General features: G+C 43.8%; 1 protein-coding gene across 1 annotated transcript in view; it reads left to right on the forward strand.

Moving 5' to 3' along the window:
* The first annotated feature begins 865 nt into the window (after nt 1–865).
* Nucleotides 866–16,748, forward strand: part of LOC136631471 (beta-2-glycoprotein 1-like) — a 52,764-nt gene continuing 36,881 nt past the window's right edge. The window contains exon 1 of the mRNA XM_066605769.1: nt 866–963. Within this exon, the coding sequence (XP_066461866.1) occupies nt 894–963 (70 nt within the window). The 5' untranslated portion in view covers nt 866–893. The remainder of the gene's footprint in view (nt 964–16,748) is intronic.

Consider the following 16,748-nt stretch of genomic DNA (forward strand, 5'->3'; position numbering starts at 1 on the left):
ATATACTAAGCAGCCACCCCACTCAATATAAGGAAGGTGTGTGAGTGGTTGTTCATCAGTACCTTGCACTTGTGCAATGCTTCTTCATTTAGCAGTCTGGCTGTCTGCGTGTTGAGGGATAAGTGGTGTATTTACCTGCCTTCTTGTATTAGTATATCAGTAAGTATATGGCCGCTTTCTGTGATTGTAATTGATAACCTCGGGCTATATGTCCTATCAGGGTATATGGATATCATAGAGGGGTCCCTCACTAATTTATGAGCCAGAGCTAGTGGATGGCCATTCTTTGAATGGTGCATGCAATACTATATTTCTCCAGTAGTGGCTGCTACAAGAAAAATGAGCTGCTGACAGCAATTGTTTCCCATAAAATTAGTTGTTTGATGGGGGTCTCACAGCTCTTGAGTTAAAGGGGTTGTTTCTGAGAAGGGAAAGAACATGTTCTGATAGACTGATAAATAACCATGTACGAGTTTTATTTACAGCTTGCTATAGTAAGGCCAGCTTGAATATTTGAAATGGGAAAAGTTGTGTGTAAATATCATTGACAAGTGTTTGTCTTCCTCAGTTCCTCACAATATAAAATCACATCTAATTATACTTTACTGGCATTGGAAAGTATAATTCATATTCAGCCATTTACTGTTTTTCCTCCAGACATGAGACGTTCCATGTAATTATTTCTTTCTTCTTTAAACTAACATCGTGGGAGAGGTCAAAGACCAAATCAGAAGGATGAGCCCACAGTCAACATGGCCTTTGACATAGATTTTGTTCTTTTTCATACTAGTTTCTGGTTAATAAGTAACATTTCTCATGTATAAAGACAGAGCAGACTTGCAAAATATGATCCAGTGAAGGGTGATAGCATTTGGATATTGACAATCCTGAAAATGGCTTGGAAAATATATTTCATAATGGTTTTCATTCCGATGGCTGCCCTTTGTGTCTTTGGAGATGAAGGTAAAATCTGATTGACTTCTGATTAATACTATTTACGGATATCTGGAAAGTTTTCTATGGTCCTTTATTTTACTTGCTTTTATCATTTTCTAAGCATGGCAAATCCATAATGGAAAGTTATTCCTTCTGCTTTAGCCATGCAAGGTTACTTCCCTAGATATTCCTGTTGTACTGTAGGATTGTCTAGACATACCTGTCTCCAGGTTTTTAATATCAAAACCACGGCAGTAAGAACCCGGGACAGATATAGCCTATGGATGTTTTATTCTGAAACACTGCAGCAATTTTAAAAAAAACTTTGAAGTTTGAGTCAACTTGAACAGAGCTCTAAGTCAAAAAGATCGGCCATGTCAAGTTTTCCCTGCCACGCCATCATGACTGACAGCCCTCTCCCTATACACAAGCAGGGATAGGGGCTGTCACTATTAATGCTGCGGGTGGGGAGAGCCCAGTGTGGCTTGTCCCTTCAAATCAACAGCTTAACTCCAAGTCAAAAAAAGTCATTTTTTTCTGAAGTGCAGCAGCATTTCAGAATTAAAGGGGTTGTCCCGCGAAACAAAGTGGGGGTATACACTTCTGTATGGCCATATTAATGCACTTTGTAATGTACATTGTGCATTAATTATGAGCCATACAGAAGTTATTCACTTACCTGTTCCATTGCTAGCGTCCCCGTCTCCATGGTGCCATCTAATCTTCAGCGTCTAATCGCCCGATTAGACGCGCTTGCGCAGTCCGGTCTTCTCCCTTCTGAATGGGGCCGCTCGTGCCGGAGAGCGGCTCCTCGTAGCTCCGCCCCGTCACGTGTGCCGATTCCAGCCAATCAGGAGGCTGGAATCGGCAATGGACCGCACAGAAGAACTGCGGTCCACCGAGGGTGAAGATCCCGGCGGCCATCTTCACAAGGTAAGTCAGAAGTCGCCGGAGCGCGGGGATTCGGGTAAGTACTGGACGGTTTGTTTTTTTTATGCCTGCATCGGGTTTGTCTCGCGCCGAACGGGGGGGCTATTGAAAAACCGTTTCGGCGCGGGACAACCCCTTTAATTACCGTTCATTGTAACAAGGCTTGTATAAAAAATCTGACTTTGGCGTGAAGGAATGCTGCCTTTTAATAGGTGGTGCTGTGGAGGTTTCATTCCATCTCCCTTATTAGAATAAAAGCATACGTGGGCTAATTGGGTATATCTGTCCTGGGTTCATGCTGCTGTGTGTATTTTCTGCAGGAATAATTCCACCTATGTGAAAGTATCCTAATAGTGACATGTTAAAAATTTTGAAGTGGGGGTCCAGGCGCTGAAATGAAGGGGTAGAAGCGCTCACCCGAGCACTGTGCTCATTCAGCTTGTGATCGTTACTTGTCGGTTCTTCTCAGCAGCTGATGATGGACACATTGACTTCCCTTGTCTTTTATGTGTCAGTTCTTCTCAGCAGCTGAAGATGAACACATTGACTTCTGTAGTCTTTTATTTGTCGGCTCTTTTCAGTAGCTGAAGACAGACACATTGACTTTTATAGTTGTTTAGGTGTCGTCTCTCCTCAGCAGCTGAAGATGGACACATTGACTTCTATAGTCTTTTATGTGTTGGCTCTTCTCAGCAGCTGAAAACAGACACCTTGACTTTTACAGACTTTTAAGTGTCCAAAGACAGTCAGGGGAGCACTTCAGTGCTTCATTTCAGTGATCAGTGGGGTTCTGAGCACTTGGACCCCCACTGAACAAAACGTTTAACATGTCACTCTGACATGTCAAAAGTTTCTTTAAAGTGCAGTTACTTTTTAAACATTTTCACTTATTACATCGGACCCATAAATAGGGGAAACCTGGGTTGTTTTGACTAACACACATCTTCGTTTAGTTAGAACATTTGTACTTTTCAATAGATACCCTTCAAACAAGAAGATGAATATATGCACCATTATCTATCTGTTGAACTCACAGATGCATGTATACAATCAGTGGGAGTTGTCAATTTGCGTATTACAGTCCCATTGATTTCAAGCTAAGGAATATCAGTGTAATAACCAAGAGATAGAATTAGGTTGAAGGGGCTATTCACACACCACTAGAGGGAGCTTGCTGCATATGGACTCATACAGCTCTTTGCAGTCAATGCTATCTGTATACATTGACAGTATTTTTCTAACTGCTCCCCTAGTGGCAGTTGCAGGTAGAAATAATTTTATCAGTTAACTACATGGCTGAGTGTCGGCTTCCTCTGTGGTGCCATTCCTAGGCCACTTCTGTCTGTAGGCCTAGTAAGAGGTGACATGGCTGCTAGGCACATTGATACCAGCATATGTTATGCCATTATAATTCATAATACAATTTATACACATATTGACAATTTTAAAGTTTTTTGGTGAAAGTCTCCTGGTGCAAGCACTGAGTCTTGGCTGACTCCTATGGTGACATCATATTGTGACGTTTTCTTGGCAGACTGTGCAGCGTTCCAAAGGGTAAGTCAGGACACGGGGCATACGCTGAAGAGCTGGGAGAGTAAAGCTGTCACCTGTCACGGTGGCTCTTACCGGACTCCTCCCCAAAGGGACACACGCAGCCTCTGCCAGAGCATCGCTGGGCCTCTTCTGGACACCCCTAAGAGAGCGATGGCCCATATACATGCCAAAGAACTTTAACTTGTCATGTGACGCCACCGTTCCTTTACTCACTAGAATGAACCTTAGTGATAATAAAGAGAGTCCACACACACTTTAGTGTTTAAGTACCTCAGTCCCCGGGAACAGTCAGGGCCTGGTAAAACTTTACTATAAACTTTAACACTTTAGGAACACACCAATGCAGTCAAGACAAAAGAAGGGAGGTCAGGGAGGAACTCAGGATGATGCCGATCCTACAGTCCTTGTTATCTGTATGGTACTGCTCCTGGAAGGGGACACTCTCTCGAAGAGGAAACTCAGGATGATATCGACCCTACAGTCCTCGTTATCTGCATGGTACTGCTCCTGGACGGGGAAGGGGCAAACCCTCCACAGACACTCACTTTCGGAAGAACCTCTTCATGGTGGTATTGACTATCTTCACTGCTCATGCTCTCCCTCTCTCTCTTCACTCTCTAATGGTTCATGGCAATGTGGCTGGCACTCCACTCTTTTCTACCGTTGAAGATGATAAACCACACCTTGCTCTCAAGCACTCATACTTATAGATTCTAAAATACCACGTGACAGGACATAAATTGATACATTTGCAGACCTCTCCCAGTCTCATGCAGACATTAACCCTTTATCTGCTGCAGCTGTGCAATACACATAACAAGAAACAAGACAATTTGCACAGTGCATCCACACAAAGGACATGTCATACATATATGGCATTTATGAAGGAGCCAGGAATAGACGTTCTGGGCCACTACAACTGTTTTGGCGGGGTGGTTTGCCATTGCCTCCCCCAGTCATCTTTTACCCCCCAGTAAGCAGGGTACTCATTTTACCGACCTTGGAAGGATGGAAGGCTGAGTCAACCTTGAGCCAGCTACCTGACCTAAGCAGGGGAAATTAATACATAACTATACTTGAGGACTGAAGTAAACTACATATGATCACACTGATAATGACTTTCTGGCAAACACCCTGATCTTTATATTTGATATTTCTTTACCGTAATTACCGTTTGATAGATACTTGCTCAGTCCCATCCTTTGGCCGTACTTGCAACTTTCAGTTTGAAATAGTTTTGACTTTGCATAGTGAAGTAAGTAAGGCTATCTAGTAAAACTTTCACCAAGGGTTTTGGGTATATAATTCAGTTGAGGCAGGTATATTCATATGAAGTGACTATCATTGTGTCTTCAAAGCAAATATTGTTGCAGCTATGAATCAGATTATCTAAAAAAAACAGATGCAGCAAATTAAAGGAAACCTGTGGAAGCCAGGGATGTAGTTTTTATACTCACCCAACTCCTCATTCCCACGCTATTATCAATGGAAGTCGTCGCCAGCGGACTCATATCTACAGCTGTGTGCATGCACTGGCATAGAGAACAATGTATATCTGCGGACACGTTGGACTCATCTCTGCAGGCTGCGCATGCACACACATTGTTCTCTATGGGAGTGCGTGCGCACAGCTGCAGAGATGAGTCTACAGGTGACAGCGCAGGAACAGGCAGCCAAGTGAGTATAAAAATGCATTTCCGAACTCCTTGGAACCTGGCCTATGAGCTCCATAACTTAGTTTATGGTGTTTATAGGTGACAGGTTCCCTTAAAAATCCTTGAGATATATTGCACAGCTGCATAGAAGATGGTAGAGCTACATAAAGGGCCATGGCAGGGCCCTAAGAATCAGAAGCTGACATTTGCCTGTGCACCTGTTGAGCACGCCCCAAAAGTTTTTGGGGAATATTAAATGACTGCTTTATGTAAACGAATCGTCCCACTCAGCTAATTACATGTATGTGGCCCCACAGTCTCGCTCGAGCAACCTCCTGAGCATACACTGGCTTGTTTTACATCTAGTATGTGTTAGAAGCTGTGATTTAATAGGGTCTCTGCCAGTAACAGATTCCCTTTAAACATTATTTTCTTATTAAAATAAATTATTTCAGGGGGAGGGTAGACCTCGCTGGCTACATCCATTAGGCAATAGTGTGTCCATAAAGGACTCACCCTGAGCGGTTAAAGTTGCCATTGAGATGGGCTGGGAATTTTCGCCAAAAATGACAGCAAAATCACCGCATGTGCCATAATTTTCGAAAACTTTTGGTGCAACGGAATTGAGCATTCTCACTGGACTGAATGTGATTGGTGAATGCCCTGATATAAAAAGGACAATTTCTTGCTGCATAGTGATGTGAGCAGGTGCTGGACAGAAGAAGTAGAGGCTGCTGGCTGTGCGAAGGAGGTGCATGGAGCTGGTGAGGAAGAGGCCAGAGAGAGAGCAAGCAGCGCTAAGGTGACACATGACTAAGCCTAAGAGATCTGGCGATGGCATGGGATCACAGAAGAGCAGGATCGCCCAATGTCGGCTGAAAGGAATGGAGAGTAGCACTCCTGACCCCTAGACAAAACTGCAGGCTTGATTGGTTCAGTAAAAGCTCCTACACATCAAACCGTAAGTGAGGCTATCCTCATTAAGGGCACTGGGTGTGCACACCAGGAAGAATTAAAATATAGTTAGTCAGCAGGCCTGCTGTGGAAGATAGGAATGTAAAGCAAAGACCCGGCAGCATCAGGATGCTGCCTGGTCTTTGCTTTACATTCCTCATGACTACTGGGTCTTGATCCGGACCAAGCTGGGCTGTTGCATCCACCTGCTCCTCGCTGCATTTACGGCAGAATGACTGAGACTAGTTTGGAGAGAATCCAAGTGAGTGCTGCTGTTGACTTTATTATTACTTGCTGTGGAAGATAGGGCTTAATGAAGGACAGTGAACTCTTAGCAAGTTTCTGGTGCTCATTCCCACCCCTTCACTTGGTAGTTCTAAAAACTGCAGCATATTACAGCCATGCATTGAACACCCTTCCATGTTCTGTATCATGCTTATTACCAGCTATGAAATAATTTAGTCCATTTTTTATTCTTTCCTAGGTTTTATTTTCATTTTGTTTTATTTTTAGGGCGTAGATGAGGTCTAATTTAGAAATAACTTCGGCTCAGTACAGGTGGGGTTAGAAACTGGATACTTCTCTTCACTTCATATATTTCAAGGATCCCAAAAGGTATATGATAATCTGTACAGAAAAAAACCCAACCTCCGGAGGTTTCCTCAGTAATATGAACAAACTAATTATACTAAACACCAGCAAGCTACAAAAGTGTATTCTGCTGATAGCAGCTCCAGAACATTCCAATTACAGCCAATATCCAGGCAAATCTCTGGAGGGCACTCTGTAGTCAAGGATGCCATTTACGACCCCTTAATTTCCAGTATTAACTCTTCAAGTGTTATTTCATGCTACTAGAGTAATATTAACGCTATTATTGCAGCTAATATCACTATAGTGTAATACACGAGTGTATCCTTTTCATGCAATACTTAGTTATGATTCAATAACTTGTACAATGTGTTCCATGCCTTTTTGCAGAAAAAAATATATTTCATTAAATTAAATGCATGGGGTCAGATCTGCTGAAGAAGATTTCCGCAGCAAATTAGAAAAAAAAATATTCAGCAAATCAGCAGCAATTTGTAAAGAATTTGGTGTGGAATTGTTGCAGATTTGCCTATGTGAATTTTATTCTGCAGATTATGAAAAAAAAGAAAAGATTAAAAATTAATAACTATCAAATCTGCAGTTGAGGATTTTGTTGTGCTCAATTGGGCAAAATCCAAAACATTAGTGAAAGTGCTGTGGATTGAAAAATCTTCACTAGACGCTAATTTTCAAAACTTTTTAAAAGTCTCATCTATTGTACTGCTACTGTATTTCACTGCAGATTGTCTGTATGCAAATCCACAGCAAGTAGAGTTGAGTGAATGTACTCTGCCGAGCTTGATGCTCGTTCGAGTACTAGCGTACTCGATGGTGCTCGTTACTCGAACGAGCATCACGCCGTGTTCGACCCTGCCCCAGTTTTTGGCTCCTCCCCGCTGTGACGTGCCTGTTTTGGCCCTTCCCCGCCGGGATGCAGCACGCGTCAATGGCAAATTTTTTGGCTGGCAGGCAGGGGGAGAGAGAGAGAGAGAGAGAGAGAGAGAACGAGAACACGAGGCAAGAAAATGAAAGAAAAAAAAAGCTCGGCACCCGGCGTCCCACATACAAAAATGCTCGAGTCTCCCATTGTAGTCAATGAGGTTCGTTACTCGAGTAGAGCTCTCGAATTTTACGAAAAGCTCGACTCGAATAACACGGACCCGAACATTTGGGTGCTCGCTCATCTCTAACCGCAAGTCTGTCCAATACACATATACCCTTCAGGACCTTTTACATGGGGTGGAGTACGCTGCACAATGCAGCGCAAAGTGGTAAATGCCACACCAAGATCTGCAGGCTATCTGCGGACTTTGATGTGGAAATGAAGATGATGTAAAACCTGCTTGCAATTCTGCATCAAAACTTGCAGTGAGGGCTTATTCAGACGACCACATATACGCAAGAATTTAGTTGCGTTGAAGAAAAAAAAAATTTAAATAGTCGAAAACACGTGGCCATGCTAAGCATTGGATTCCAATGACGTCATTCAGGTGAATAATTGTTTGACACTTCACCAGGAAAAATAGCACATATGCAACCATTTTTGGTCACCAGTTTCATAGGCCACGTGAAAAGATAGGTCTTGCCCAATTTTTTGCCGAAATATGCAGCAAGCTCCCATAGACTTCTACTGAAGCTGGAAAAAAGGGAGGGGGAGGGAGTTACCCTGCGTTCAACACTGGGTAAAGAAGACAACTGGCCGTATTTAAGCACTGTTGGTCATTCCCAGGTTTTCTTCCGACCAGTGGTTTTCATCGCTTCAGCGTATTTTTTGCCTATGTGCAGTAGCTCCCTGTGTGAATGGCATGAAATACACAAATCAAGATCGGGACTCGATTGCAGCAAATCTTCATTCATGCAATTATATAGCGCATACGGGTGAACGTAAAAATGTATACATGAAGAAGGCCTTAGACTTGTGGATTCTGGTGTGGAATTCCATAGCCACATTTTGGCTACATCTTGCAACGCATTTCTATCATGTGTGAAAGGTCACTACAACAATTTTGTAACAATGCTGTGGATTCTGAATCCACACCATATCTATTTATGCTGAAAAATTGCGCTTTCCATTATACTTTTCCTCTGTAGGTTCCACTTGTGGTTTTGTCTTAGAAATACAGGTGCAATAAACTGAACAAATACTGCTTCCTGAATGGGGCCTTGGGTTGTATAAGGATCCAATCCAACATTTTGTTATTATATCTCTTTCTAGGAAACCTAGGTGACAACAAGGATTGTGACCAATGTAAACCACACTAGTGTTGTCAACCAATAATGCAACTTCCTCACCCATACCTTTGTTATTCTCACGTTTGTCCTTGACTGCTGACAAAACCATAGGTGATATGGTACTGGAGCAGTCCAGACAGGCATGTATGCTTACTACTAAGGTGGCTTAAATGCAGGAGCAGACCGAACAAAGGGGTACCAGTTAGAGCGGGGCACTCCGAACCCTTCTGACAGAATCTATTTTGAAGCGGAGCACCTGTCCTGAAAGGGACAACCCCACTACTTGCACAAAGCAGGTCCAGTGTCAGAGGGGAAATAAAGAAGAGAAACTGGGGACAAACAGTAACTGACAACTAATAAAAGACAAGAATACAAAACAAACAGGAACACAGGGAACTAACCAGAAGACAGAATCCAGAGGGTGCTTACTAGACCAGAGATACAGAAATACAACCGCAACTTCCAGCCAGGAAGGATTATATAGGGAAAGGGGAGAAGTTGATTGGCTGTCAGAGCTGTCAATCACCAGCCACTACCTCAGATAACAGCAGCAGCAAGGATTATTAACCCTAACTTGTCAGGACAGGAGATAATAACCCTAACTAGTCAGAATAGATCCAACTGCAGTAAAGGTGTGCTGGCAGTGATGTGACAGTTATTCTGTAGTTATTCAGTAATAACCCTTGCAGGAGCACTAATGGTGGATGGATATAGCTAAGAAACAACTATAGAAATGTAGATAGCCCAATAAACTTGTGTTTACTAGAGATGAGCGAGCGTACTCGCTAAGGCAAACTACTCGAGCGAGTAGTGCCTTATTCTAGTACCTGCCCGCTCGTCTCAAAAGATTCGGGTGCTGGTGGGGGGGGCAGGGAGCCGCAGAGAAGAGCAGGGAGGAACTGAGGGGAGATCTCACTCTCTCCCCCCTGCTCACTCCCGCAACTCATCGCTCTTCCCCGCCGGCACCCGAATCTTTTCAACCGAGCGGGCAGGTACTCGCATAAGGCACTACTCGCTCAAGTAGTTTGCCTTAGCGAGTACGCTCGCTCATCTCTAGTGTTAACTGATTCTTAAAGGAGTTGTCTGTACTGGAACCCCAGAGATCAGTCATAATATATGATGAAAGACAGCAATAAGTGTCCAATTTGCCTGCAGCGCCACCACAGGGGAAATGAAACATTGCTTGCTCCCTGCTGAAATCAATGGTTCTTTGCATAATAGATGAAGGGTGCTGAATTGTCCAGAGCAAGACATGCTCTTCGCAGCTGCTCTCCACTCTAGCTAATGGTTAAGGGTCTTACAGTAAATGAAAAGAAGTATTTTAAACTTGACAACTCTTTTAAATATGGAAAACTCTCTTCAACAATAGCATAATATGGGAGGTTGTATAATCCCTTGCTAGTCTACTTTTCTATTATAGGGGTATTTTGTAGCTAACTCAGATTACACTGCACGGTAGCTATGATAGATACTCTTGTTATAATTGGTATATATTGTTGGGGATGTAAAAGTGAGTTCATTAATGCAACTTTTACTGTTCCGTTGCTAGGTGAATAAGGACATTTTCTAATGTTGTGGGTTACTGCCAGCTGTGTTGATGAGCAGTAACGATTTTGCAGCCCACTGTTGGTATCTTTGGTTACTAATACATTCAGTAGTCACATGTCCCTCTAGTCAAGCATTATATAGCAATGTAATCCTTGTCTTGCACAATGCTTCCAATAGTAAATGGAGGTTTGTTTAGAGATTCCATTGACATCTAGTGAGAACTGTTAGTATTACACAAATGTAAAGAAAGCCAGAAATGTTCTTTCCTTGTGAAAAAATATAAGTACTTCAGTAGGGTAACAAATAGTCATTGGGTCAATTAGCAACATTTGGGACCACAGCCATCTCCAACAGCAAGTGAGGCTACAATTGACATCTCTTGGTGAGTTTTTCTTTAGCACATACCCTTTGTGCACTTAGTCCCTTTGCCCTACCTCTACGCCCTACTTTGATGCTCCTCTTCCAGTGGGGGAGGACACCACTACGCAGAGGTAGTTAGCCTGCAATGAGGAGGAGAGTGGGACACAGGACCCCTGTTCTTAAGATTAGAGATGAGCGAGCGTACTCGGAAAAGCACTACTCGCTCGAGTAATTTGCTTTATCCGAGTATCGCTGTGCTCGTCCCTGAAGATTCGGGTGCCCCTGCGGCTGACAGGTGAGTCGCAGCGGGGAGCAGGGGAGAGCGGGCGGGAGAGAGGGAGAGAAAGATCTCCCCTCCGTTCCTCCCCGCTCTCCCCTGCAGCTCCCCGCTCCGTGCCGGCACCCGAATCTTCAGGGACGAGCACAGCGATACTCGGATAAAGCAAATTACTCGAGCGAGTCGTGCTTTTCCGAGTACGCTCGCTCATCTCTACTTAAGATCAGTGGGGGTCTCAAAGACCCCCCCACTATTCAAACTTTTATCACCTATTCTATGGAGAAGTGATAAAAGTCAATTTTGGGATAACCCATCTAATAATGCAATATTTGTATAAGTACTGCTATAATTTGAGGTGTAACTCGATTCCATGATCTGCCAACTACTTAACATAGAAATGTGAATACTCTTATAATATATTGTGTTTTTACTCTTTGCCTAAAATATATATTTTTCTAAAGAAATGTACATTAAAGTTCATTTAAAGGGGTTGTCTCATGAAGGCACTGCGATATGCTCTACCAGGACATGTGTACATCTTATATAGGGGTCATCCAATTGGGACCCCACTGTAGGAGCCAGGATGGAGACTGGACTTGCCTTTGCTTTACATTTATTTTGTTACCCATTAACTTATTTGCCCCCTGTGGGGAAATGTCTGGCTAGATGCAGCTTTCGTGATGATATAACAGATGATCATCGAGGGTTAGAGAAGCCAGATTTATGGGCATAAGATAACTTTTTGGTTGGTTTGTATTTAAAGTGACCCTTCGGTCCTTGAATAAAATTTGTCTAGGGGCTGGAAGATGGGAGTTATATTACCTTGTGCCCTTCTTTCTCCTCGTTCTGCTGCCAATTCGCATGTTCTTGGTGTCTCTCTTCATTCTTCCAAGATTGCTACAGTGGGTTTTGGTCTACCCAATGCACACTGTGCACTGGTGATGCATAAGTAGTCTAAGACACTACAGGCTGCTCTGATTAGCCAGTACTGCTCATGTGAGTAGCACTGGCCAATACGAAATCAGCATGCAGTCTCTGCCTACCAATAGTGTACATTGAGTAATGACTGGAGTGTAGAGATGAGCGAACACGTTCGGCCCCGCCCCTTTTTCGCCCGAACACCGAACCTTGCGAACACTTCAGTGTTCGGGCGAAAAAGTTCGGGGGCCGCCGTGGCAGCGCGGGGGGGTGCGGCGCGGAGCGGGGGGGAGAGGGAGAGAGAGAGGGCTCCCCCCTGTTCCCCGCTACTGCCGCCCGCGCCGCCGCGCATCTCCCCGCCCCCCGGCGGCACCCGGACACTTACGCGCGAACACTGCAGTGTTCGGCAAAGCGGGTGTCCGGGTGCGGATGTGTCCGTAACGGACACGTTCGCTCATCTCTACTGGAGTGTTGTGGCCATCTTGGAGTTGTGGCCAATTTTGTCTGTAAGGTTGCTTTAACAAGGTGAAATTTCCTTGAGATAACTCCCTTAAAGTATTAATCTAGTGAGTTTTATATAGCACCTATTTGGGAAGTATACGGGCAGTAAGTAGACAGAAACATCTCTGTCTACTTACTCTGCTGAGATAGCTTGTGTTAAAGAAAGCTCTGCGGGTGGCATTTTCTGCTACTCAAACATGATAGTAACTCAAATTTCTGCAGCTACAGTAACATTATATGAGCAGCAGAAATATCATGTCAGCTTGAGTTGCTAAATGTCGAATGCTGGATACCCCATTAATCACAGAACAATAGCAAAGGAGATTCCATATGACACTCCAAGCTGCTTTACTGCTGAAATTCCATAGAGAAAATATAATCCAGTTATACTCACAATTGAAACATTTTTCAGTCTATATTAACTGTAAACTTGACTTTCCATTAATTTCCTTCTACAAGACTTTTTCCTTCCAGTAGTGCAATTTAGAACATGAAATAAAATCATATATGGGGCTGGCACCAACCTCCTTTTATCCAAAGAAGATAGAATAAAAGCAATTATGCTGAACATTGTTGCCCTGTTTTGTGCCAAGGCATAGCAGCTGCACTTAGTAAAAATTTATATAGTGTACAATCTATGTCAGCAGTGGCCGGATAACTGCACTTTTAGAGCTACAATAATGGCTAGCTGCCATTCAATATTCTCAGTCATGGAAGCACTGAAACATATCATTGCAAATTAATTTGGAGTTTCCCCCACCTAAACTGCACCGCTCTAAAGCCAACTGTGATTGCAATCTCAACAATATGTTCTCTAAATACCTTGAGAGCTAATGACCTCTTCAGGGTGCTTTCATACGGGACGGAATATTCTGCCATGTGGAAAAATTGGTACCAAAATCTGAATGGGGAGTTTGATATAGAATTGAAAATGATAGAATTCTGCTGGCGATTCCACGTCAAAATTTGCATTTGAAGAGAATCTTTGCAGGCAAGCATCGTGTTATAGAGCAGGAGGAGCTGAGCAGATTGATATATAGTTTTATGGGGAAAGATTCAGTATAACTTGTATTGTATTCATTTATATCTCTGCTCATTCTGAGCTAAAGAGTCCAGTGGGCGGTCCTATCAGTGACTGACAGCTAGTCCTGTATGTACACAGATAGCTGTCAATCACTGATAGGACCGCTCACTTGACTATTTAGTTCAGAATGAGCAGAGATATAACTGATTAAAATACAAGTTTATCTGAAACTTTCCCTATCAAACTATATACTATGTGCTACCCAACAAATATTTCACATGGCAATGTCCATACATTAGTGAAGAAGGTGGGTAGTGTGTTTGCGCAGCGGTAAAAAAAAAAAAGAAGGGAGCACACTTTTTAAAATACAAAATAGCTCTTACTGAACCAAACATAAATTACATTATTCCGCTCTATAGGAGGGACCTTGAACTTAAACGTTATGTGATAATTCAGCATAACAGCATTACAAATATATTTATGCCTGCCCATATCACATCTTGTATCCAAGCTAGAGGCGGTATAACAGGGTACTAGAGCTTTCGTGCCTGCCCATATCACATCTTGTATCCTAGCTAGAGGCGGTACAACAGGGTACTAGAGCCTCCATGCCCGCCTGTATCACATCTTGTATCCAAGCTAGAGGTGGTGAAACAGGGTACTAGAGCCTCCATGCCCGCTCGTATCACATCTTGTATCCAAACAAGAGGCGGCCCAACACGGTACTAGAGCCTCTACGCCGGCCATATCATATTTTTGTATCCAAGCTAAAGGTGGCCCAACACAGTACTAGAGCCTTCATGCCCGCCCATATCACATCTTGTATCCAAGTTAGAGGCGGTACAACAGGGTACTAGAGCCTCGATGTCCGCCTGTATCACATCTTGCATCCAAGCTAGAGGCGGTACAACAGGGTACTAGAGCCTCCATGCCCACCTGTATCACATCTTGTATCCAAGTTAGAGGCGGTGCAACAGGGTACTAGAGCCTCCCTTCAAGGGGTCAGTTCTCCACAATAAACTATCCTTTTGCTCTGATATTGTAATCACTTATTTATATTAATGTTGCAATCACAAATAGAATGTTTCATTCCATTCTGACAACTTCTTCTAGGGGCTTGAGATGTTTTTGACAATAAGTGTATATTCTCAGAGCTCACTGACCTGGCATGCACCTTGAAAACGCAGTGCACCATAAGTGCAACAATATATCTACATTACATGCTCCCATATACACTTTCCTTGGCGCATAACTCCCTGATTACAAAGTGCCTTTTCACTTGTTACACAGGCTTGTGCCTGCTTGGCATTGCTTCTACATGCGGTAACCATTGTGTCATAACTCTTGCCATCACTATGGAACGCTTCCTTACAGAATCAAAACTTAGTCACATTACCACGTTTGGTATCATCCTGCATCTTACACCAGCACATACATTGCCTTTAATATCTTCTCCAGTGGTGGCAGCAAAGCACTTGTCTTATAGGCCTTCTCCAACCATGCCTGACACCTGGTACACTATCTCCAGACTAACTCCGTCCACTCTGTAGAAGCTGTGTTCTTTCCTTAACGGGACACCAGACACAGGGTCTCTCCCACAAAACATGCAGCACTACCATTACATTGGGCTTCCTCATCCACAGCCACGGCCTCTCATGCTCCATAGGAACCACATCCATGGTACACAGGATGCACAATGTCATAGATGCCAATTTCACTGAGGTCTCTCTAAGCAAAACAACTTCACATGTGGCCAAATTACTGCATCACATTCCACCTTAAATACATAGTGCTGCTCTACCAATCAGGTGCTTTGCTGCCCCATTAAAAAATAATACACATCATGGTTACATTACACTACAACATAACTATTAACTCTGGAGGCCCCCTGCACTAACTTAGTCTGATAAAGTCCACATCTCCCACCTTGGCTAGGGATTTTATTCTACACAGTCTCAGGGGAGCGAGTACACTTCTATGCTTGCCACATCTCCTGCTCAGAGTATCGGCCTTTCTGTCATGCTGATTCTTCTTTCCTGCCATGACAGTCCTGTTGCACTTCAGCACCAATGCCTCTGTGTGTGGCAACTGCGGAGATGGACACTCCTTTTCCTACCACCCACAGTGAGAACCTTTACCCCAGTGGTATGATTGGTCTTCCATTCAGCTTCCCCTTCAGCCACTAGCTCATCAGGGCCCTTTTGCTGTCTACCTTCAGCCCTGGACATCAGGCCTTTTTGGTGTCACTCTCTGCAGACCTCCCTATGCTGTGTCCTCTTCCTCTCACACGCTGGATTCTCTGCTGCATCACAACCCTAAGACTGCTGCTTTTTCTTCCCCCATTGTGTCACATAAGGTTACACAGCCAATCAGAAGTTTATTCTGGAAGCTTCTCAATATAGTCCAATAGCTCCTTTCACTTCTATTAGCAACAACCCCTGCTTGTGTTGGAACTCTGTCTCGCGACCAACTTCGACAGCACAATCTGTAACTTAAATATAGAGCTCCATCCAGAATGCCACAGAGTGGCCAACAGTGGCTGAGCCACGATAATAAGCAGGAAGGGAGCAGAGCACTTCCCCCTGTGACGTTCAAGCCCTATACCACCCCCCTGCTGTGAGTGGCTGGAAAGATCAGATGTCACCCGAGTATAAAAATCGGCCCCTCCCGCGGCTCGCCACACATGCCTTGTGACTTAGCTGAGGGAAAGTACTATCGTGCTGAAGCTGCTGTAGGGAGAGCGTTAGGAGTCAGTGTAGGCTTCAAGAACCCCAATGGCCCTTCTTAGGGCCACATCTACTAGTGTGCAGTACTGTGTTAGCACAGTATTTTTTTTTTTTTCCAAAATTGGATCTGCAGAGCATTGCGCCCTGCAATAGGGACAGAAGTGGGGGTTAGGCAGGGAGAGTGTTAGGAGTTAGTGTAGGCTTCAAGAACCCCAACGGTCCTTTCTAGGGCCACATCTATCCGTGTGCAGTACTGTCCAGGCTGCTGTTAGCAGTGTTGCATTTTATTTTTTTTTCTCAAAACCGGCTGTGCAGAGCATTGCACCCGGCATTAATACTACAGGGATAGAATTGTGTAGGCAGGGCCAGAAGACATACATTATTCATTGAATACACGCAGTGTGGGTGTTCCTTGTAAAAAGCAGGGAAAAAATTCTATTTGGCCTGCCTCTGACAGTACTCAGGGCTCTGTGTACGTGTGTGCTGTGCGCTGAACGTTCAGAAAAAATCAGACGCAGTCAGCTACGTTTTACCGCAGGCGT

Source organism: Eleutherodactylus coqui, chromosome 6 (assembly GCF_035609145.1).
Source record: "Eleutherodactylus coqui strain aEleCoq1 chromosome 6, aEleCoq1.hap1, whole genome shotgun sequence".
In the NCBI taxonomy this organism is placed as follows: domain Eukaryota; kingdom Metazoa; phylum Chordata; class Amphibia; order Anura; family Eleutherodactylidae; genus Eleutherodactylus; species Eleutherodactylus coqui.